This window comes from Calliphora vicina, chromosome 4, assembly GCF_958450345.1.
Source record: "Calliphora vicina chromosome 4, idCalVici1.1, whole genome shotgun sequence".
Classification (NCBI taxonomy): Eukaryota; Metazoa; Arthropoda; class Insecta; order Diptera; family Calliphoridae; genus Calliphora; species Calliphora vicina.
Window position 1 is genome coordinate 8,634,626 of NC_088783.1, and position 25,809 is coordinate 8,660,434.

General features: G+C 28.9%; 1 protein-coding gene across 1 annotated transcript in view; it reads left to right on the plus strand.

The window, feature by feature from the left end:
* Positions 1–25,809, plus strand: part of Neto (Neuropilin and tolloid-like) — a 279,692-nt gene that overhangs the window by 98,694 nt on the left and 155,189 nt on the right. The window contains exons 2-3 of the mRNA XM_065508961.1: positions 19,151–19,809; positions 23,284–24,230. Of these exons, the coding sequence (XP_065365033.1) occupies positions 24,134–24,230 (97 nt within the window). The 5' untranslated portion in view covers positions 19,151–19,809; positions 23,284–24,133. The remainder of the gene's footprint in view (positions 1–19,150; positions 19,810–23,283; positions 24,231–25,809) is intronic.

The following is a 25,809-nucleotide window of genomic DNA, read 5'->3' on the forward strand; positions in this document are numbered from 1 at the left end:
ACGATAGCGAACGCGACACACTTTGAAAATCAAAATATAATGTTTGGTGTACACTAAGACACCGATTGGCGTCATTTCAATTTGCATCGCTGTTTTAATATTGTTTAATTCGTTTAGCATTGTTATATTCGTAATTTCAGTTTGAGTTGTTATGATTTCGATTTGCGACGATACGTATTTACGTACAAAGTTGTCTCTGTAAGTCAAACTAAAATGTGTAACAAATTTTTTTTAGATGAGGTTTACATGTAAATGTTGGATTTCGTATTTGATGTTATTAGTTTTCAGTTCTTTACCTCTCTATATATGAATTAAAAGCTTTTGTTGGAGTAAATTAAAAATTAAAATACAATCCATATGGGTTTTTTTTGCTAAAAAAAATACAAACTTTTTGATTCATACGATCGCGCAGTATTGATAGCAAACGCGACATTAGAATATGAACAAAATCAAATCAATCAAATTTACCATTAAACGAGATTTGTTTTTTTAATTTATTGTTGCCAGAAACATTTCATAAGATGAATGCAATCATTATTTAAATATGTGAACAATGTCCCGATATCTTATATGATAGAGTGCTGGATTATCAATATAAGGATTGCGGGTTCGATTCCCGCCAGAAAAAAACACATTGTTCCTGGAATTTATTAAACTCTTGATTTGTTTCCGGGGCATGGATCAGTAGACAGTAACATAGGTTGCTTATTAGAATCAATGGTAAATGATAAAACGATCGAGCACTCACGCAGAGAAAAAATTTAATTGGGCATGGTTACTGTAACCATTTAAATAGTGTTACAAGATTTTTAACAATATTATAGTCACAGTAACCATTTACATGATTGTGGTAACCATAATATGGTTAATTTATGATTCACATGATTGTATCAACCATATATATGGTTACAGTTAACAAATATATGTTTGTGACAATAATTCCGTGTTCCTTCCGAGGAACATAATGTGAGTGGAAAAAATGTGTAGAGCCCAAATATCGTAAGTATTACTCACTAAATTTAATGGTGTCAGTTTTTCCTTTAGGCAGAACAATTATCTAATGGCTATAATTAAACCAGTCATTTTGAAAATGGAACGAATCCCTTAATGCAAAATTTTCAGCTAGAACAAAAATACGATTTTTATAAAAAAATTGTATTGTGTGGATAGAACCCCAACATATATGTTTATTGATAAAAGGTATTTAAGTATTTTATGTGATGTTTATTTTTATAAGAAATACTGAGTTATCATACAGATATTTTGGGTTTAAATTTTTGGATTTATGCCCTTTTGGAAAGAAAATCATGTAAACATTTTTAGAAAATTTCACTGAATAGAAATTCTATAGCTTAATTTGGAAAAAAAATTTATTTGACTAGCGTTGCAACGTAAATGATTCATAACAGAGAAGCATTTAGCTTAATTAAAAAAAATAACTTTATTCAAAAGTAGTTTTTCCTATTAACTGTTTAACATAATAAACTTTTCAGAACTTATAACTTAGATGTAAATAACCAATTAATGAAACACTCGTGACGTTTTGACAGACTGGAATGTTCAATAACTATCAAAATTAGTTTATTGTAATTAAAAATATTTGATTTTCACAGGGAATACATGAAATCCTTCAGTGGCTTTTTCGAAATCACGAGTTCATTTATGTTGTACACATTTTTGCTATTAAAGTTCTCCAAATATATTTTATTAATATTTTTTTTTTATTATTATTTCCTATTCTAAAAAAACTACTTAGTTCTCTAAATAAAACATAAAAGTATTTTACGTACACAGTATTTTTTTTTCTATTTATATGTATGAATATTTTTATAAACATAAACCTAGACATGAGTACATATGTTTGCTATTTCTGGTATCATAAAAATTATGTTTAAATCATTTCACATGAGTTTTAAATAAAAATAAAAAATATAGTCAACAGAGGCAATACGTGTGTCAGAAATGTTATTAGAGATGGAATTGTATGTCATAGAGAAAATATACATAGAGTGGAAACTAACCTAACTCAGTTGTCAAAAATCTAAGTGGTGAAAATGTATTAGTAAAAAAAACTGTGTGGAAACAAAACCAACACTCGTATATGTAATTTTTTTGAATAATTTTATTGTTTGATTTTTTTTCCAGTTTCCGCTCTATGTTTCTCTATGTTGTAAGTAAATTTAAAAATGTACAGACACAGACTTATAAAATTTTTTTTTATTAAATATTTCACTACAAATACTTTAACATAACTGAAGGTATGGACATAAAATATTGTTTATTACTTATTTTACATATTAATAATTTTACTTCAAGTGTATACGAGTTGTATGGTTATTTGCTTATTTTTATTGATGCGTATGATTATAAAATTCCCATAATTTATTAGATGCGCTCAGGCGTATGCTAGCAACACTGGGCAACAGGAAATTTTATACCGGAAGTTAATAACAGAAGTAGACATTGAGAACTAATATTAAATTAATTTTAATTATCTGCATTACAAGAAAATTCCAAAAAAAAAAAATAGTAAAACTTCAAGGGAAATTTTGTTGCACAGTGTTATAAGTAGTTTTATTATTGTTGTACATAAATTTGTAAGTGTATTTGTATATAATTATTATACATGAAACAATAATAAATTATTCATAATTGCAGCAGTAAAGTATAAAATTTTATGTTCTAATTTTATACCTAAATAATAATAATAAGAAGGAAAAAAATTTTATTAAAAACAATAACATTTTTATTAGTGTTTTTGCAAACAATTTAAAAGTACATATATATGTATGTGTTAATGAAACATGTGCTGATTTACACTATTTCCATTAGTGTTTCTTGAAACACATTCAAAATAATCTTCTTAAAATAAAACTATTAAAGAACATTAGGGCAGCTTAGTTGGTATGCAGCAAAACAAAATGTTCGATGTTAATAATTAAAATTAAATATGGGCATTTCCACAGATAGTTCCACCATGATCGGAAATTAAAAAGTTAATAAAGAGATGATTTGTGTCCAATGTTATATTAAAAAACTTTATCATTTTTTTATATTTCCAGTTTATCATGAGAAAATTTTCCTGAAATATATTTTTTCTTTAATATTTTGTACATTTACATATAACAACAAATTAATAAAATAAAAATAATAAAACTAAAGCTCATTTAATGTTCAATTTAAATTAGATTTTGTTCATGTTCTAATGTCGCGTTCTTGTAGCTAAATCATAATTTTTCAGTGGTTTTTACAATTCAGAGGCTTAAAAATTAATCGACCCCTTTGCGCGAAATTATCGTATGTTACATTTTTACATAGTAAAATATTATACCTATTTTCGCTATATTTATGGAAATATTACTACTTAGGTTAATTTAACCGTATGTGAAATTTAATTTACTAAATCGGTTTTTGTATAGCATTTATAATTTGGTATTAATGATACCAGCCAAAGCAAAAAAATTTAATAATAAAGCTCTCCTGTAAAATTTTGTATTTGTGACATACGATAATTTCGCGCAAAGGGGTCGTAATAATAAATCAAAATTTGGTGGATTCAACTAATAAAAGTTACTGCATATAATAATAACACATTCTATATAGGTTTACAAAAAGTGTCTCGTTTGCTATCGTAGGTGTATCATTTTCCCAAAAATAATTTTTTAATATTTTAACATGTTTATTTATTTATGTAGATTAGAGCCGTCCTTTTTAACACTTTATGGAGTTTTATTGATTTTTTGGGTTGGCTATTTACATGTAATTTTGTAGTTTTAAACCTTGGGAGCATCGAAAATCCAAAATATTTAACAAAAAATTTAAGGCCATCCCAATATAGATGAAAAACGAATAATTTAAAGTAAGTATAAAGAATATTCCATTATTAAGGAGCTTATAACACGCCGAAAAGAGCTTTCGAAATTGTCATAAACTTTTGTAATCATAACACGGTGCTACGATGGAAAAATCCTTAGAAAACGACCAAGCGTAGGTTATAGGTCTTGCTGAGTACATTACAATTTGTGTCTAAAAATTTTAGGAAATGCCCTCAAATTCAGAAGTTATTCTAAAAAAACATTTTCAGTGATGTTCGTCAACTTATAGACCTTTAACTCAGTCAGTTTTTGTCCGTCTTTAAATTGTTTAACGTCCTTTTTTTGATAAATTTGTAAGTTATAAGTATTGTTTTTGTTAAGAATATCTAAAAGAAAAAAAAAATTTAACAACTTTTTTGATTTTAGTCATTTTTCATTTTTATTATTGTTTGAGAAAATTTAGTTCTTAACAAAACGTAGATTTAGTTATTCAAATCGGATAAAAATTGTAAAAGTTATTTAACTTTTCATTAACACCTTTTTTAGTATTTTCTCCTCCAGCGCATAAAAAATAAAAAAAGAAACTATACAAAAAAAATATTTGTAAAATTTTGAATTTTCAAGGTAAATTTTTTCGAACTTTTTTCGAAAAAGTTTAATAACTTTTGCAAATTTAGATTGATTTTAAAAAGTAATATATCATTTTTGTCTATATAAAATTGTCTTTAAAAAACTCTGCAAAGCAAAATAGGTCTTCACAGAAAAAAATTAAAATAACTATTGTTGAATTTAAAAAATGACGAAAAATATAAAAAATAAAGCGAAACTTTATCTTTCAAAATCTTTAGTATGTTCTCACCAAGGCCTACAACCCCCATTAGGTCGTTTCTCAAGTTCTGGAAAAAAGTGTCATTTTGTAGTAGAGTGTAATTAAGCTAAAGAAAAGGAGAAGTTTGAGTACTTGTTTTGTTTTTAACAAAGATTATTATAGTCTGTTTCCCGAAAGATTTCGCTCGTATTCTAAGCGAAAGAAATATTAAGTTAGGGAAACTAAAATCAGTTTTATGCAAACGAAATCATTTTTTTTCGAAATTTTTAATAATAAAAAGATTTACTTACTTGATCTAATCCTTATTACAAATGTAACAAATGACTTATAAATGTCACATGCCACATCATACTAAAGGTAGTAAAAAACGAATTCAAATAAATATATTTGAATTTTTTATTATTTATTAGTTAAAAAATCAATTCAGTGAATTTTATATTTTCCTAGATGCTGTTTAAAACGACTTAAATTTTTTGTCGCGTTTTTGACCCCATAAATATTAGAAACACCAAATCAACAAATCCAACCTTTTGAATTTAGTAAGTCATACTAAAATGATATCCAAAAATGGAAGAATAGATTTTAAGATTTCTGTATAATTTTCACTTCAAAGTCATACGAATGTCACGTGCTTGATCATAAAAATTCCCATATATACAAATGACTTATAAATGTCACATGCCACATCGTACTAAAGGTAGTAAAAAACGAATTCAAATAAATATATTTGAATTTTTTTATTATTTATTAGTTAAAAAATCAATTCGGTGAATTTTATATTTTCCTAGATGCTATTGAAAACGACTTAAATTTTTTGTCGCGTTCTTGACCCTATAAATATTAGAAACACCAAAACAACAAATCCAACCTTTTGAATTTAGTAAGTCTTACTAAAATGATATCCAAAAATGGCAGAATAGATTTTAAGATTTCTGTATAATTTTCACTTTAATGTCACGTGCTTGATCATGAAAATTTCCATATAGATTTTCTTAAAAACAATTTTTTTTTTGTTTTTAGATTGTGAACAGGAAAATAAAATAAATTTTAGCTTGCAACCATATGATAAGTTCTTGGATGTTGCTATAAACTATTTAAAATACATTTTGAGGCAAGTCCAGCTATATATGAATTTCTTCTCATGTTAAAAAAATCCCTAATACGATTTAACTAAATTGGAATATTCGACTTTTAAAAAAATTAAATTTTTTGCTTTGAACTAGAACTATATGAAGGCCACCATTATCTAGTCCTTGTTTTTGCATCACGGATCTTTTGAGTCCACCGTCGGACAATATTTCTGTTTCAAATCGCTTTTTTCGCATTCTTCCAAGTGACCAAAAAAATTTTTGGTCACAATTTTTTTTTTCACTAATAAATTAAAAAAAAATTCTATTAAAAAATTTAAAAACAATTAAAATTTTTTTTTCTTTTTAAATTTTGAAAAAAAAAATTTAATTTGATAATGATAGATAGACATTTTAAAGACCTTTGCAACGACGTACAGTGGTGGCCACCAATTTAAGACAAATACTTGAATTTTTTCCAAAATAAAAGGACCTCTAAGGGTGTGAAATTTATTATTAATGTTTCTAGTTTCTGAAAAATGTTTGGAAAAATCGGTAAAACATATATGGACAAAGATATGTGGAAATACGTTGACCCACCTCAGCGAACATCCGCTGTTAATAACATGATATGACTGAAACTAATGGAGCTAAAAATACGAAATTTGGTCCAAATATTTTATAATAATAAAATTATAATGATATAAATGTGAGAAAATATGTTTATTTAAAAAAAAATTGTTTGGTCAAGTTGTAGAAAAATTTTATGTGTTCATGGTGAATATGTATGAATTGACACAGTCGAATAAAACACACTTGTATGTTACAGTCCTCATGAATAAATATTTGTGGAAATATTTGAAAAAATAATTGACAATTACATGGAATTTAGCAAACAATTTTTGTCTTAAATTCCTGGCCACCACTGTATGTAAAAATTCGGGACAAATGTTTTTTAATTGGAGATGTTGTGACCAAAATTTTTTTTATTTACCATAAAAATAAAATTTTATCAAAAAATATTTTCAATAATTGTTTTAAAGATTACTTCAGTGAAGGGTTTATAAAATTCACCACGGCCAAATATGGCCTTAGTTGTTTTTATATAAACTATTTTTATAATTTTAACTTAAAAATTATTAATCGACTATTGTTAATCGAATAAGTTTTTTATCATAAATTAATTTGAATAAAAAATATATCATTTCCTCGACTTTTTAAATAATTTTTATTCCCTAATAAATACACAATACTGTATTAAACAACAAAATTATAAATTCATGATGCTTATCATGTTAATAAACTGTTTTATAATCCCAATATCCACTTAAGTTGGCCTTCACCAAAAGTTGAAGTGTTTTATTTTCTAACAAAAACAAATAAAACTTTCAACTGCTTAAATTACTTTTTTACTTTTCACTAAAATTTCAGCATCATAATAAAACGTACATAATAATAATAAAAGAGTAGAACATGAAGCATCCATTAGTTGTGTGAAGGAAGATTCATTTCAAAGTACGCTTCATAAAATTTGTGTCTTAATAAATTTAGTTGTCTACATTTTTGTTACACGTTCCAATTAGTTGCTTGTTATTTTTTTTTTTGTTTCTTCATGCTCAAACAAAAATGCTCATCATTAACACGCTTATTATTGTACAGGGAAGATCTGCTAGAAAACTTTATACAGTGAGGCATATCATTTTGAAATATACTGAGTGATTGTTGCATACAAAATTTAAAAGTAAGTAGTACTTTTTGAGCAGCAACAATATTTTTGATTATTTTAAATTTTTAAAAGTACGACCTATTAATGGGAATATTTTTAATTTCTTACATAAATAAGTACAACAGCGAGTCATAAAGGAAATACGTCATGGTATCGGTATCAGTTCGAACATGAATATAAATGAGGTGTGGTCCTTCTTAATGTTAATCTTAGTGTAATTTAATAATTCTTTACCTGATGTTGTTTTTGAAATAAAAAATAAATATGTATATTTTTAAGTTTGAAATAAATTTTGAAAACGTATCGTTATTACTAATTAAGTACTTTTGGTACATTGGGGTTTTCGCATCTCTGCTACAAATAAATAGTAACATGCGTGCTCTAACTATATACATACATAACGAAGGTATTCACGTCAACGCTTTTTAACAGGGACCTATTTAAAAAACTTTTAAGAAAAGAGTTTTAAAAAAAACTCATTTGTGGGACCTATTTAAAAAACTTTTAAGAAAAGAGTTTTAAAAAAAACTCATTTGAGGAGTTTTATTTTTCCTGTCAGAAATAAAACTCATTTTAGGAGATTTATTTTTTCCGTCATAAAAGTCATTTGAGGAGTTTTATTTTTCCCGTTAGAAAATAAAACTCTTTTTGTTTATTTTCTACTTTTTTAGTATCTTTCTTTTTTGGGTCTGTCTGATATAATGTTTGTAGTAATTTATTTGTTTAAGAAAAAAATTATCAATAATTTGATAATAGGAATCAAACAGTAACAAATTAAAATCTCACTTGATTTTATTTTACTGACAATTTCTTCAATTGAATTGCAAGATGATTCACAAATTGTAATGATCTGACCAGTGGCAAGATTTAGGTGTCAATTTAAATAAAATGAGTTTTATTTTCTGACCGGAAAAATAAAACTCCTCAAATGAGTTTTATTTTATGACGGAAAAAATTAAACTCCTCAAATGAATTTTTTCATGACGGCTATTTAAAACTCTTTTTTAAAGAGTTTCATGCGAACTTTTATTTTTACGTTGAATAATAACTGTTTTAGATGGATTTTTATTTTTAAAGTCACCAAATAACTTATAACCTTTATAGTCCCTGCTTTTTAAACTTGCGAAAATCCGAACTTTGGACAACATACATAATACGTATGGTTGTTTTAATTGTGTGAAATATCGCAAATTTCGCAAGGGTAAAATAAATGGTGACGTGAATTACCCTATTATTTATATTTTCCGTCTGTGTACAAAGTACATACGAGTACAAACATACAGTTTGGTCTAAGTAGTATAAAAAGGAAGGTACTATATTATTTTCTATGTTGACCTAGTTTTCATTTTATATTCAATGTTTATTATAAATATGAATGAATAACTGAATGTCTTACATTTTTAAATACATACACTTGTACAACTATCACATGTACTTGTAGTTATGGTTGTATGTAGGAAATATTTTATAAGATTTTCAGATTATAAAGTTGCCTTGTCTACACTTTTCATCTTGGCCCTGTTGCTGTGTGTGATGTCTGTCTTAACATATTTTTTTTTACTAGAATTACAAGAAAAATAAGTAACATGCTTGTTTTTTTTTAAGAATATGTATTTTCCATTTACATCCTGCCATATAATATTCATATTTATATACATTCATATGTATCAAGGATTTATTTTCTTGTTTTTTTTTTTGGAATTTATTAATAAATATTTTGAATAGAATATAATATTTATTCTTAACATTTTGTGTTGTAAAATAATTTAAATATAATGGAAAATTTAAGTACTATTTCAATTCATAAGAAAAAATATATAAAATAGCTACCTTAACAACCCCAAAGTTCTTATAGAAAATTAAAGGTCACCTAAGTTTTTATCATCCACCATCAATTGTATTTTTAAGAAATGTTTATTCTAATAATGATTTAATTAACTAAACTCAAATCATCATTTGTTTATAAGATTTAGTAAATTGTATTAAAATGTATTTTAAATTGAGGTGTTTTACATTAACCCCTTACTACTTGACTAATTAAAATTCACGATTTTCAGTTATGCGAAAGCCGGCTTTAGAGTTTAATTTATATGTATTTTATTTTAGATTTATAATAAAAAAAAATTAAAATTTCCATATTCCACAGCAAAGGTACGAGGTCAATTTTTAATTCCATTTTCAAAATCAAATTACATTTTTTCTCCTATTAATTAATTCATAGGCTTAATTCTTTTGTACTACTTATATTTTGAATTCAATCCTTTGAAAATTCATTTATTTTAGATTAAATACCCTATTGAAACATTCGAATTTTTCTTAATTCAAATCCATTACAAAATAGCCTTAAAATTTGTTGATTAATTAAATTTTTCTTCAATTCAAATCTACTAAAAGTGACAAATGGCTTAAGTCAGTTTTTTTCAATTCATTTTGTAAATGATTAAAAGAAAAACCAAAACAAAACTGAATGAATAGCTTAATTCAATTTCTATTACATTTGAATTAAGAAAAATTAAATAAGTCAGAAGTTGAATGGATTATAATATGAATTAATTCCATTATAAATTTATTCAGCAATGAATGATTTATGTTTAAATAAATGCTTTGAATGAAGCTAAAGATTAGCAGGTCTTTATGGTTTCTCATTTTATCTTTAATTTTAGCTTTAATTGCAGGCTTTTAGGAATTCCCAGTTTAGCTTCAATTGAAGTTCTTTAAGAATTACCTGTTTGAAGTCAATCGGATGCCCATTTTGAATTCTCAGTTTAGCTTCAATCGTTGGTCTAAATGTAGTGCCTGGTTGGCTTCAATCATAGGTCTCTATGAATTCTGAGCTTGACTTCAATCGTTGGTCATTATAAATTCCACATTTGGCTTTAATCGTAAATCATTATAGAGTCTCTACTTGGCTTCCATCATAAATCTTTATACAGTCTCTACTTGGCTTCCATCATAAATCTTTATACAGTCTCTACTTGGCTTCAATCGTAGGTTTTTATCACTTCACAGTTTGGATTTAATTGCAGGTCTTTTTACAGTCACTATTTGGCTTCAGTTTGACTTCAATCGCAGGTCTTTATGAATTCCCAGTTTGGTTTCCATCTTAGGTCTTTATGAATTCCCAGTTTGGTTTCAATTGTGTCATCAATCGTTGGTCTTAATGTAGTCCTTGGTTGTCTTCAATCGTAGCTCTTTATGAGTCCCAGCTTGGCTTCAGTCATAGGTCTTTATGAATTCCCAGTTTGGTTTCAATCGTAGATAATTTTTTCTTCAATTGTAGGTCCTTACGAAATCCCAGTTTGACGTCAGTCGTAGGTCTTTATGATTTCCCATTTTGACGTCAATGTCTTTACGAATTCCCAGTTTGGTTTCCATCTTAGGACTTTATGAATTCCTAGTTTGGTTTCAATCGTTATCACTTCACAGTTTGGATTTAATCGCAGGTCTTTTTACAGCCACTATTTGGCTTCAATTTGACTTCAATCGTAGGTCTTTTTTAATTCCCTGTTTGACGTCAATCATAAATCGTTGGTCTTAATGTAGTCCCTGGTTGGCTTCAATAGTAGGTCTTTATGAGTTCCCAGCTTGGCTTCAGTCGTAGGTCATTATGAATTCCCAGTTTGGATGCAATAGAAAGTCGTTATGAATTCCCGGTTTAACGTCAATCGTAGGGCTTTATAAATTCCCAGTTTTGCTTAAATGGTATCATAAATCGATGGTATTAATGTAGTCCCAGATTGGTTTCTATCGTAGATTTTTATGATTTCTCGCTTTTTATTTAACCATAGGTCTTTCTGTAGTGCCAGTTTAGATTCAATGGTATGTATTATAGTGGTCCCAGCTTAGCTTCAGTCTTAGGTATTTATGTTGTCCCAGTTTAGCTTCAATCCTGTAGTACAATCTGTAATCTCAGTCTGCATTGTCTGTCCGAAAAACTCCATAAAATAGTAGCGAGTTGTGTATAATTTTTTTTTATTTAAAACAAAATTGTGAGCCATGGCCTTAAATTGCAGTTACTTAACATCTATTATTTATATACTTTTTTACTTTTCACATTTAAATTGTTTCGTTCTACTTTAGATGAAATCCTAAATCTGTATAACATTTCTAGATGTGTATGTATGTATCTATAGCTTTATTGTCTTTTGTCATGAATTGTGGCAACATTAAGTTATTGCGTTTGTGCCACTGAATAAATAAAATAATGAAGGAATGACTAAATAAATAAATGAAGTAATGAATGAGTGAATGTATGAACGAAGTAAATGAATAAATCGATTGTTGGGTAAAATTTTTGTCGCGACGCTTTTGGGCCATATCAGGCGTAATCAATTACTTTGTTATAGATAAAGTTGAAAATGTGTGTATGTTACTGGGAGCCTACATTTATTACGTTTTTCAATTTAAATTTTTTATTTTTAATTCAATCGTGAATATAAAATTCAATGAAGCAAATCACCGGTTGAGTTAGCAAAATATTGTAATCAAATGAATACATATGTACATATACATAAATATAAATATATGTAGATTGAGACAAGAAAAATCGAAATTTGATTTTAAAAATAAAAAAATAAAATGTGTTAAACACATGACAACAATCTCAATAACATTAATTAAATGTTTTATTTATTGAAATATAAATTTAAGCATGTTTATTTATAAATGGTTACTAGGAAAACATATACCCCCGTATTCATAAAAAATTTTAAATTTAAACAATGTTTTAAAGCAAAATTTCCATACAAAATTTGATTTTAAAACGTTGTTTAAATTTAAAATTTGTATATGAATACGAGGGATATACTTTAAAGACGTTAACTGTTTGAGTGATTTTCTTATATTGTTGTGTTTATTTTTGGCTTTTAATAATATTCTGTCATTTTAAATTATCTTATTCATTATTGCTGACTCGTGTAACAATGTTTTGTTAGGATTCTAATTAAATATAGACATTGTCATTTACATTGCAGCAGTTAGTTGACATGAATTCTATTAGAAACATGACATGTATGTATTTTATGTACATTTGAAAAACCATAATGAGAAGATAAATGTTTGTATCTATTAATCAAATTAATCATGTTAATAATTTGATTTATTTTGCGCAAAACTTTACCTAACTATTGGGACGTAGAAATAATCTAGTGTTTGTATTGATTTGAATTTAATATATAATACTGCAGGAGGATTTGTAGTACTTAAGTATTCTATTAAATACAAAATAAATTTTACTAGGAAAAAACACTTGTGCTAAATATATCATTCGCTTTAGCTTTGATATACATTGCTGTATACATATTTATGAGTTACAGAATTTGTGAAGTGCCAACTCTCTCTGTGATACATAAATATTCATAAGTAAAATACTTAATACAAATTTATATTTAAGGAAATATGTTTATTTATAATCCCATAACAATAAATGTCAAGGATATTGGATTGCTATTCCGTTTGTAATTTGTACAATTTTTCTACTAATTTGCAATTTATAGTGTCGAATATAACGCTCTTACTTGTTTTTTATAATATTACCTCAGTATTAAAGACCAGCAAATGTAGAATTGTTTAAACGATGGTTCATAATTAATAATTTTGTAACTAAATAACTCGTGTAACACATGTTCTGCAAGAGCATTAGAAAATTTAGGTCAAACAGCTGACCATGAGTATGTGGTTTTTAATTACTTTTTATAAAAATTGCTTCAAATATTATTAGATATTCGCAACATATAATTATTAGTAAGTATTATCTAATAAGACTACGAAAAATGTTTTAATGCATTCCAAAAACAAAACCATTATTGCTTGCTAAAAAATTATATGTTTTGCATCCAAAATAAAAAGAATTAAGTCGATCACTTTTGTATTAATATCAGTGAATTTTCGCTCTTGTAATTTCATATATATTTGCTTACCCTGCTGCTGGTCAGAAGGATACATTTCGCAGCATATACAATTATGCTGCTTTAAAATTCAAACAAATTATTGAATGCCAGACAACCATATTTAGTTAGTATAAACTGTCCTTACTCTTGTTCCATTTTTAATTTATTTGGTTAAGTGAAAATATTTCAATCCATAGATTTCTCTTACTTGTAGTTTGACTTTTTTACATAAAAATCTAGTTTGTTTGTATTTCATTTATTTCTAAAACAATAAATTTCTATTGAATTATGTATTTCGTATTTGTTACTTTTACCCAGCAACATTTTTTAAGAGTAGCTGCTTATTGTGTAATGTATATACGAGTACTTACAATTAACACATTTCAAATAAATGAAATAAAAAAGACCAACTAAAGACCGCAAGGTTTATTACAGGTCATTGAAAACTAAAAAACATTTTTTTTTCGTGAAAATTATCGAATTCACTTAATTGTGAATAAATTCAAAAATAATCCATCGATTTTTATGATAGATATCTCATTTTGTTTCTATTTCAATTTCTGTCGTTTTCGATTTTGCATAATTTTTTAAAACAAAAATATTTGTTATTTTCATGTAAAAAATATATTTTTATACCCTTCACCTATATGAGAAGTTTGCCATTCCGTTTGTAATTTCTACATTTTTCATTTATATATATTCTGGATCCTTATAGATAGCGGAGTCGATTAAACCATGTCCGTCTGTCTGTCTGTCTGTTGAAATCAATTTTCTGAGGACCCCAGATATCTTCGGGATCCAAATCTTTAATTATTCTATCAGACATGCTTTCGAGAAGTCTCCTATTTAAGATCAGCAAAATCGGTCACCAAATGGCTGAGATATGTGGAAAAAAAATTTTGCCTATATCTGGATTACTAAGTCATTAATATAGACAATATGGATATCTAATGATAGATATTCAAAGACCTTTGCAATTACGTATGTTAAACCATAGGAAGTTGGACCTACAATGGGTCAAAATCGGAAAGATATTTTTTAACCCTATTTTTTTTGTCACCAAAAGTTTTTTTCGCTGAATATTAAAAAAAATTAAAAAACAAAAAAAAAAATTTTTTAATTTTTGAAAAAAAATTTTAAATTTAAAAAAACAATTCGAAAAATTTTTTTTCCAAAAAATTTAAAAACTGCAATAAAAAATGAATTTTGTTAACCTGCAAATATTTAAAATTTTTATTTTGAAGTGTAATTTGGTGAAGGTTATATAAGATTCGGCACAGCCGAATATAGCTCTCTTACTTGTTTTCCTTCAATTTGTTATTATAGCTCCGAAACTACTGAACCGATTGAAACGCAATATATAAGTGGAAATTTGTAGATAGCATGGGGAAAATGTTTTCAAAATCCAATCAATCAAAAGCAGAACATTAGCTACTCAATTTTATGTATATCAAACCAAAAACTATAATTTGGAGAAAATGAGCGAATTTACTTAATTGTGAATAAATCCAAAAACAATCCATCGATTTTTATGACCGATATCTTATTTCGTTGCTATTGTATATGGCTTTGCGATAAGGTAATAAACCTTAACAATTTCTGCCGTTTTCGATTTTTCATGATTTTTTAAAACAAAAAAAATGTTATTTTCTCTTAAAAAATATATTTTTTGCTTAAATTTTTTATTATAACTCCGAAATTACTGAGCCGATTAAAACGAAATATATAAAAGGAATAAATGTTATATAAATTCTAATTCTTCTATGTTTATCTTAGTAATATCGGACTAACCGTTTTTGAGTTATCATTAGTTATGCGTCTAAAAAAATTCACAATTTTAATTGAACTTTTTTTTTTAAAAAAAAAGCTCTCCATAGCATTTAAAATTTGGACCATATTTGTACTACTGCAACATCAAAATTAATATTTGTGAGGATCGGTCCGTCATTGAGGCTATTAGTCACATCTTGATGGTGGATACAAGGTTCGGCTCAGCTGAATATAACATTCTTACTTATTTTAACAAGTAAGTGATTTAAATCGTAAATTAGTTAGAATTTTCACATTCCAACTTTCTACAAATTGCTTGAATAATTGATGAAATCATGGGATATCTGACAACCAGTAGAATATCATGACAAGGAGCTCCTAGTGACATTTTCATTTTAATTTCTCCTTACAAGTTTGATGTAAAATCAAACAACTTGATGAATTTAAAACAATTTTCATAACTAGACTAGATTTTATCTTTGCTGGGTATTGCCACAATATAAATAATTCCATTTCTCTATATTTTTTTATTTGTTAAATAAATTACTTATTCCATTTATACAATCTCATAATAATACTCAGTTTATAAAAAAAAACTATTTCATGTTTCTAGTTTATTTTTACTCCTCTTTCCTCTTTTCTATCATCATAATAATGAAGAGCAAAATATGTTATTTATTTGCAAAACATAAATTGTTAGGATTATAGCATTAGCATTTAAAGAATAATGTCCTTTTTTTTGCTTTTTTTCCAAGAAATTCTTTTTGTAAAGAAATACATACATTTTTTTTGTGTGTGTAGTACTTCATTTCCCTCATTTAGAATTTTTTATTTTTTTTTTTTGTTAAATAAGTATTTTATTATTCCATATTTAAGACTAAAGTGGAGAAAACTGTAAAAAGATATGAAGTAAAGGACTCTATTGAACAATGAAACTGTTGACATTTGGAAATGGACAGAAAAAGGAAATAAAAAACTAAAAGTTGAGTTGAGTTGTTTGTACTGATATTGTTATTTTAATGTAGAGGTCACAATACTAAGAAATTGTTCTCAAGGAAGTTGTTATTTCGTTAGAAAGTAAGTACGAAAGAGTATGACAATGAAAATATGTATTTATTTCAATAGAAAAATGTACCTTAAAGAAAAATGTACCTTACTAAAGATTTTATAAATTTACTTCGAAAAGCTTTAAAAATTACTTGTCAGTGTATGAGTAAAAGAACAGTGCTTTATTCATAAAATATTTTTAAAATATAACAAAAAACTTGTTACTGAAACTGAGTTTTCATTTCCAATTTAACCCTCTGACCCGCAAGAGTGCCTAATTGGTGTTTGCATGCATTACAAAACACCAATTATCTCAAAAGGTAATTACATATACATACTAGTTGACCCGCCCGGCTTTGCCCGGTAGCATTTACTAATGTTAGTTCTTCAAGTTTTTCCAACCCACATACACCTGCCTGTTATTATTTTTTCCGAATAAAATATCTAAATTTGTACTGCATACTTTAGGGAGTTTTGGACTGGACTCAAAAAAAAAAATCCCAGTTTTACCCGGAATTTTTAATTTTTTTTCTTTACAAACCATCTCCTGAAAATTTCGAATCGATTAAAAAAAAAATCAGCCAAATCGCTCCAGCCGTTCTCAACTGATGCCATTACATACATGGACCATTTCATTTTTATATACAGTGACGGACATTACAATAGAATCACTACCAATATTTTATTTAAAATCAGGAGCGATCATAAGGATTGGTGTGGGCCAGAAAATATAAAAAAGTGGCAAAATGTGTTGTGGACGGACGAAACAACCATTAATTTAATTGGTAGTGATGATAAGGCATGGGTTAGACGTCCAAAAAATGGCAAAAACCAAAAACGTTTAAACATGGTTGGGGAAATATTATTATATGGGGATGCTTTTCTTGGTATTGCGTTGGTCCAATTTATTGGATTAAAGAAAATATGGATAAGCACTTGTATGTAAATATTTTGGAGAATGTTATAAAGCCACATGCAGAATGGAATATGCCCTTAAAATGGCTCTTCCAGCAAGATAATGACCCAAAGCACACATCAGGTCTTGCCAAAAAAAGGTTTTTATATAACAAAATTCATGTTATGGAATGGCCGTCTCAATAACCAGACTTAAATCCTATGGAAAATAGTAAAAGACAAACTCGGACCTGAAAAATTTAAAAACAAGGAGAACTTTGGCAGAAAATTCAGGAAATATGGTATGCAATTTCCTGATCTACATGCGAAAGTTTGTTAAATTCAATCCCCAAAAGATTTGATGCTGTTATTAGAAATAATTGATATGCAACAAAATATTAGGAAAACAACGAATTCTTATGATGATTTTTTATTTTTAATCATTTTAAGTCTGATTGATTCTATTTGAATGTCGCATACTTTATTTAGTCTTTTAGATTTGACATCGTTTTTAACATAAGAATGTGTTATTTTTTTATTTTATTTTTTTCTATTTATTGTTTACGTTATGAGCATTAATATATAATGAACAAATTTTAAATTTTGAAATCAAATTTTGTAGTTTTACCGCTTTAATCGAATTCATATGTAGTGATTCTATTGTATTGTCAGTGACTGTATATAGATATGGGGCGTTTCATGTCAATTGAATCAACTTTTGAAATCAATGTCTTCCTTTCGGGAGTAAAAGAAAAATTATAAAAAAGGGCCCATATCGGAAAAAAAAAATTTCGGTTTTGCAAAAAAATTTCAAAAATGTATGTTTTGCGTTACAAAATATTAATTTTGATAGATATCCCACTCGCATCCCTCTAAGCGACCAAATATGTCTTCAAGGAAAATATCTAAGCTTTATTTTAAGAAGAAAAAAAACAAAACGGCCCATTTAAAAAAAAATTGTAAAAAGTTTTTGATTTCGGAAAAAAAATATTTAATTTTTTTTTTCGATGTCTGCCGATCATCCCGATCGGAAGACATCGATTTCAAAAGTTGGTTCACATGTCATGAAATGCCAAATATATTTAATTTAACTGTGACTTTAGCTACAGATGTGTTAACATTTCCCTCGAAGGTCGAAATGAATTCTGACTTTTAGTTTTTGTTCTGTCAGCTGTTTTGTGTGTGATTTTTTATTAAATCAAAGTTTTACTAACTTTTAGTCGCCCGATCTATTCGAAATATTTTCATTAGTTCTTTTTCAATAAAATCGTATCATAATTATTGATTTTTACACCTAAACCAACAACAATGCCCTGAGGCACTCTTCACCTTTTTGCACCTTGGTCCTAAACTTAATTTGCAAATTAGTTTCTGATGGCTGTTCTGAGATTATTGGGTCATAATTATCCGAAAAAAATTGTTCGCCAACTTTTTTAGCCTTTTAAGGTTTGCGGGTTTGAGGGTTAAAGCAATCAAGCTTTTTTTGCTAAATCTAAGTTACTCTTATTACTATAAAATGCTCAAATAAATTTATGAATTTTGACAACTTCATATTGTAAAAAATACATTTATATTTACCATTCTGATTGCATAACTACTATGTATTTATATGGAAAAAACCCCAGTAAAATTATCTATGAATTTTGTATAAATTTAAGAATGACAGGTGAAATTACTCACTCTAACTTTATTTTAATGTTGTAAAATATGAAACAATTAAATAATAAATGAATAAACATTTTTCTGGTTTGAATTATGACAGGAATAGGCAGAATGAAGGCAAAAGCAAAATCATCATCAACCAACCACCAACAACATTTAGCTACAAAAAACAATTATTGTAATGACCATGATGGTTGCTGATGATGAGGACAATGATGAAGCTCTTGTAGAGAATATTATATTCGTACCTTTTTCACTTGTTTTTTTTTATTATTTCTACCTTTCATTTTGATTTATGATGATTTAACATAATATCCTGAATACTCTGGCCAGTAAAGTGGAAAAGGAAAAATCTTATATATATTTTTTTTCCAAATAAATAGAATATAAAACACAGAAATAAAACAAAATAATCATAATTTTAATTTAGTTTTTTTTTTTTGTATTTACAGACAAACATCGAAGGCGGAGTAAAACTAATATAAAAGAAAGAGAATTCACCCAAACCCACAGCTTAAACTATTAAAACAGCAGGAGTAAGAGCCAGAAATTAATTATCAAACAGAAAAGATTGCTAAAGAACATAAAATGAGATAACCAGCAACTAGCAACAAAATAACTACGAAAAGAAAGTGCTTAAGAGCAAGAAAAACTAATAGAAATATAGCAACTTCACACAAACATAAACACCAAATTGATAATTTCATGCAACCAATTGTAACAAAAGTGCGAACTCATTGTGGCAGCATCAATTAAGTCTTATGTATACAAAACGCATCGCAAGAGAGGAGGAGGGCTTACAAATTCCTCAAGTATTACGTGCAAATTTTTCTTCATCATCAGCGTTAGCAGCGACAACTACAACAACAGCATTAGTTTCTGACATTTCTAAGCCCTAGAATAGCACTAAAAGAGAAATAGCATTATTGCTGGCCCCATGGATGGTGGTAAAGTGTTTGTTTGTATATAAATGGCCAGGACACCAGTTGCAATTGACAGGCAGCAATTAAGTAAAGAAAATAATACAAAATATAAAAAAAAAGTAGAGAGAGAATTTGCTCATCAGCCTTAAGTAACAATCAGTATCAGCAACTTTAACTCTAAAAAACCAGTAAGGATTTTTAACACGCATGCAGAGTTTATGCTGCACTTTGTTTAATGTTGGGAAGGTCTTCGGAGGAGTGTGTTTGATAATTGTTAGAAGTTTAGTAGATACATAGACATTCTTATTGATTTAAAAAAAACGATTTTTCTAACAGTTTAACTTCCGCTATATTCTATATTTAGTGTTCGAAAGTGTAACATTCGTATACCAGATTAAATACTCTCGAAAAATGTGAGTTAATATTCGAACCAATTCCACTCTCCCAGATAATTGACGTATAAATATTGGTGTGTTTCTTTTACTTTTTTTACCCTACAACACCATAGTGGGAACCGTATAGTGCGTTTGTGCTGATGTTTGTAATGCCCAAAAATATTAATGTAACACCCCCCTTTAACGACATCCGGTCGTATATGTGTCTGGCTGACTGGTTTTTAACCTTGTCCGCAAAGTACAGGTCTCAATGAAAATATTTCTTAAGATTAGGTTAGGTTCCATGGGTAGCCACGCGTTAAGCAGCTCACTTGGGTTCATTCAAAATTGATCCCATTGTGATACCCAAGTGGTAAACAGCAGGGTATTTATAATACGTCCGTTGTCTCCGTGGTAAGCCAACAAGATTCTCCGATGAAGGAGTGCAGTAGTCTTAGATTCATCCAAACACGATAGGAATGGGATTCTAGAATACGTTCCCTCAAGTTTATCAGAGCCGCGCATTAGATATTATGACAGCTTCTACAATAGTCGTTATACCGTAGGTCCAGTCTTCCAGCATGTGTCCCAATTATACAGTGTCCTATAATAAAGGAAACAGTTAGCCTTATTTGCTCACTACGGAATTCAATACGTAGATTCGTCCTGATAGCATCATATACGGGGCAAGTCGACCCAGAGGATGGTTCATTGATCCACCTGTTTTATGCAGGCTCATATAGTTTCTGCTGTATTACCATCTTGCATTTAACAAGGCACATTAGGGCAGAATCAACATTTTTTGGAAATAAATCTGCCATTTCTAAACGGCATTCGAGTTTAAGTTATAAAAATATGCCCCACAAATATTGCAGGGGCGGCGCTATGGGAACTGAAAGTAGGATACCTTCGATATGTAAGATTTTTAAACACGTTTCAGCCCCTGCAGCATTTGTAAGGCCTATCTTTATAACTTAGACTCAAATACTCCTTGGCTACGCCCACCTCAAATTATATACCGATCGGACCAGCTGTTTAGAAATGCCAGATTTATTTCCAAAAAATGTTGATTCTGCCCCTTTGTGCAGGGGAAATACCAGAAAAGGGGTCGATGGCCTCCTCATTCATCATCGCACCCCTTTTGGCCAATTCATTTGCTATACAATTACCCTGATTTCCATATTGTCCAGGGACCCATATAAGCGTTATCCTAGAATGTCTCGGTATCTCATTTAGGGATACCCAGCATTCCTCGGTTAACCTAGATGTCGTGAAGACACCTCCTATTGCGTTAACGGCAGCCTTGCTATCAGTAAATATACATATTGGGGTTAGTCGATTGGTAAGGCCAAAATTAGTTGTCGATTTTTCGATAGCTTTTGTCATGAGAAACAAATATTTCCAATAATTTCGAGGCGCCCAATTTTCATTTTTCATTTAGGTATTAAAAAAACTTTGGCGCCACGAAAATTATTATTTTGATATGTTGTAATGGAATTTTTATTCCTTTATTTGCAATATCGATTGCAAAATAGGCCCACCCTTATATATATCATCAGATACTCAACAATACCTTACGTTTAATAGCAGTAATTTCCTAAGGTAGGATTTTGTCCAAAAAGTGCTTAATAAAGAAACCTCCATCGGCCCTATTACCCCTTTCAGAGCCGTCAGTATATAGCCTTATGACATCGTCAGGGGAAAGAGTTCGCGCTGCCATATATTAATGTTCGGAATTATAATATGGAAATGCATATCGAAAAAAGTCGACATTACTATTTATATGCCCATAGCAATTCAGTATCTTAGAGTGCCCAAGGTCCTTACCAGATTACGAACAGCCAGCATTCGGTCTCACAGCAAGAGTAGATGGCCACATAGGCTTTATTAATCCTATTATATTCTTTTATCTATAAAGATGCCAAGGTTTTTTGCCTTATCCCTGATCTCAAAACTATTTCCATTCAGTAAAGTCATCGATCTTGTACCTCCTTGTGAAGAGAATCAGTTCTGTCTTTTGGGGGTTCACACTCGAAACACTCCACTCACTTAGTGTACTTAATGCCAATTCCATACAACTGTATTGTATCCTGAAATTAACAAGATATTAATACCGCAACATCATCAGCATACGCGACTCTAATGCCGCCTAAGTTAGCACATATGACTCTATAACCGAGAATATTTCCTACTATTCGGCATACACATATGTAGATCAATCCCAAGTTCATCCATCAATATTTTTAAAGGACGAAGCGAATTGAAAATGGTTAAAAAACCCCATACAAATGTCCTCTCGAATTATGACTTTTTTGCATTATATGTTTGATTTATTCCTCACAAACTTACCATAAATTCCTGCACGAATAAAATAACATTTATTTTTGGTTTCTGATTTAAACAATTAGAGGGATACGAGTGGTATGAGTAATATTTTTATATTCATAAAATTATAGATTTTTTAAGATAATACGACACCGCACAGTGGTATAGAAAAAAGAGAGAAATAGATCAGTAACTTCTAAACGCATAGTCTGATTTGAATGAAATTTGACACACGCAAAAAAGAAGTCTTGTTCTATTTCTTCGTCTGTGTTCCGATTTCAAAAATAATATACATATAAATGCGTATCATTTTGGAGTCAGTCACGATTTTTAAACAATTCTTTCTTTGTTTGATATATACATTTGTTGTTAGTCCAATAAAAGAAAAATGGAGAAAATCGGGAAATATTTGGACCCGCTGTTATCAATAAAGTGGCGTAGGGTGGGTAAAAATTTTGAAAATTTAATTTCAATTGCGAATATCTCCTAAGTTATAAGTGGTAATTGATAGCTACGACAAGATTTTTTGTAGTGCTCGACTAGAAGATTCTATATTAATCAGAACACAGACGAAGAAATATGATCGTTTAACATACCCGAGGTGTCCTACTTTGGGAATCCCTGGCTCACCCGTATTATTATTATCGGTGGACACATGCGGTCCAAATTCAAAACTTAAACTCGACAAAATTTCATTCAAATCGGACTAAGGGTTTAGAAGTTACAGATTTATTTCCCTCTTTTTTTATATACCACCGGTTGAAAAGGACATTTATTAAAAAATAAAATATTGAACTAGTTTATCTAATTAAGATATAGTTTTGGAAAATCTAATTTAATTAATTTGATTGTTTAAATATAAATATGTTCCACACTCCTCGGCAGACCTTCCCCAAACATTTAGACATTGATTAAAAGAAACAATGGAACTAAAGTTTTATTACTAATGTTGACTATCATCAGGTTTTCCTTCATCATTATCATCATCTCTGACACTGACGTCTGTTTCTAACGTACTTCATAAATTACACGAACAAAAAACTAACAAAGCGAATTGTGAGGAAAAAAATTATCAAATAAGAAAGAACAAAAAAAAAAACACAACTAAAACAGCCAAAGCTGCACAACCATCAAAAAAAAAATATATACGGAAAAAAGAGAAGCCGCAACGTCTGTAAATGTGAATGAACGCTGTAAGCCTTTTGTAATTGCGGAAGCCTTTTGGCATAAATGGTCTGCTGTCGGAGAACTTAGCAACGATTTATTTGTGTTGCCTTTTCGGACATAATACATACAGCTCTGTGTTGGTGTTGTGGTCATTGATTACTGGCTGCCCTTGTTGCTATATGGCAAAAAGGCATATTTTTCGAGTGTACATAGGCTGTTTGGCTTGTTCTACTCCTCTTGACTGCTCTCCACTCAACTCCATTCTCTATAGTCATCATCATTATATTACACTCATCTCTTGAAGCACTTGTGGTGATTACTTACAGTAACAGTTTGCTTAAACAGCCACTAAGAGAATCGACTGGCAGACGTTTAGTCTGGCAGACTGGCTGCTGAATTGTCTTACTTCGTGTGCAAGAAAGTTAAAGAGTGAGTGGTTGGTTGGTTGGTTGGTTGAGAAAGAGGTCCAGCCATTGACTGACTGACTGAGTGTGCAACAATACTGTAGTTTATGTGTAATTGTGTGGGTGCTCTTTACCATCTGTGTGTGTTTTATTTTTGACCAGCGTCGAAGTGGCGGGGAAGACAGCAGCAGCAGCATCGCCAGCCACAGCAGCACTTATACGCTGGAGTAGTCTCACAAATAATGAAGCTCAGCAGTAGCACGTTGTGTGGCTGCTGTTTTTGTTGCTACTGCCACTGTTGGTTAATGATGCTGTTAATGGTCTCGAGCGTTGTTCACGGTAAGTGCTATTTTTTCATTCATTTTAGCCTTTTTTCCATTGTATTTCATGTTATTTTCGTTTTTATTGCAGAAGTTTTTAACTTTTATTTTCGATTTTTATACTTGAACTTTTTTTTAGTATTTTTTTCTTTTTCAACTTAATTGAAACATTTTGTCTCAATTGATCATTTATAAAGAAAAGTAACCAAATGAATTGTAGTACTTTAATCTTGAAATATGAACAAAAAAAACCATAGTTTTTAAGTGTCTTTTAAGAATGAAAATAAAATTCATAATTAATAACTTTACTTTGTGCTCGTTTATAAAATGTTAATTAAAAGTAGCTAAATAATTGGTGCATCCCATTCCATTTAACTCAATTAGCTCAGACGTTTGCTAATTGTGCGAGTTGTGAGTGCCTGAGATTTATGAATGGATTTTTTTAACAGTATAAGAAATGCAAATAAATGTATGCTTTGTCTCTTCATAAATTTTAAATTGCATTTTGCAGGCATAATTATTAGGGTGCCAACAGACTTTTGTTTTTCGTAGTATTGGAATTTGCTCAAATATATTTTAAAGTTAACACAAATCGTAGCTACCGTATTAAAAATAAATCATGAATATTTTTATACCCAAAGAAGGGGGGTATATTAGTCATTCCGTTTGTAACATATCAAAATATTCATCACAGACTCACAAAAGTACCTATACTCTGGGTCTTTATGAAATTCTAGCCTGTTGTCGTGATTGTGTTTATACGGCTGTGCAAAAGAGTGTTTGCTAGTCGAAACGTTGCACAGTGGTATAGAAAACAAGTAAGTGAGCTATATTCGGCTGTGCCCTTCACAAAATTATACTCAAAATACAAATTTTAAATATTTTTACGTAAACAAAAATTTTTTTTTCCAAAGTAGTTTTTTTTCATTTTTTGAGAAAAAAAATTCGGGTTAAAAAATATTTTTCCGATTTTGACCCATTGTAAGTCCAACTTACTATGGTCAATTTTTAAAAAGATCCTATTTCTTAGTCTGAGTTCGGATTTAAAAAAAATTACATATATAGCTTTCAATTATCTCTTCTAGCTTAGGATATATTCGCATTTGAATATTTAATTTTCGAAATTTTCACCCACCCTACTCCAGTTTTTTGATAACAGCAGGTCAAAATATTTCCCGATTTTCTTCATTTTGTTTGGACTTTTATTGGACTGACAACAAATATATGTATAGCAAACAGAAAAAGAATTGTTTACAAAGCGTGACTTACTTCAAAGTTATATGCATTATTTGAATTTAAAAATAATTAAAAGGACGATAAATTGCTAGTTTTTTGCGAAAAAAAAGTACTTTATTTCTTTTTAAGTTATATAAAAAATTTCTAAGATGATGTCGTGTCATAGCAGCAAAAAAGGGGAAGGTTTTTTTTAAATATCTTTGGTTCAAATCAAAGTTTACCGTGAAATTGAGTATGTATGCACTGTTGGCACACTTTGATATTATTATCATTATAACGAATAACATAATTATAGGTATATTGCCTTTTGGTACTACCACCTCTTCGTCTTTGGACGGACTTTCGTATGATACACGAAAGCA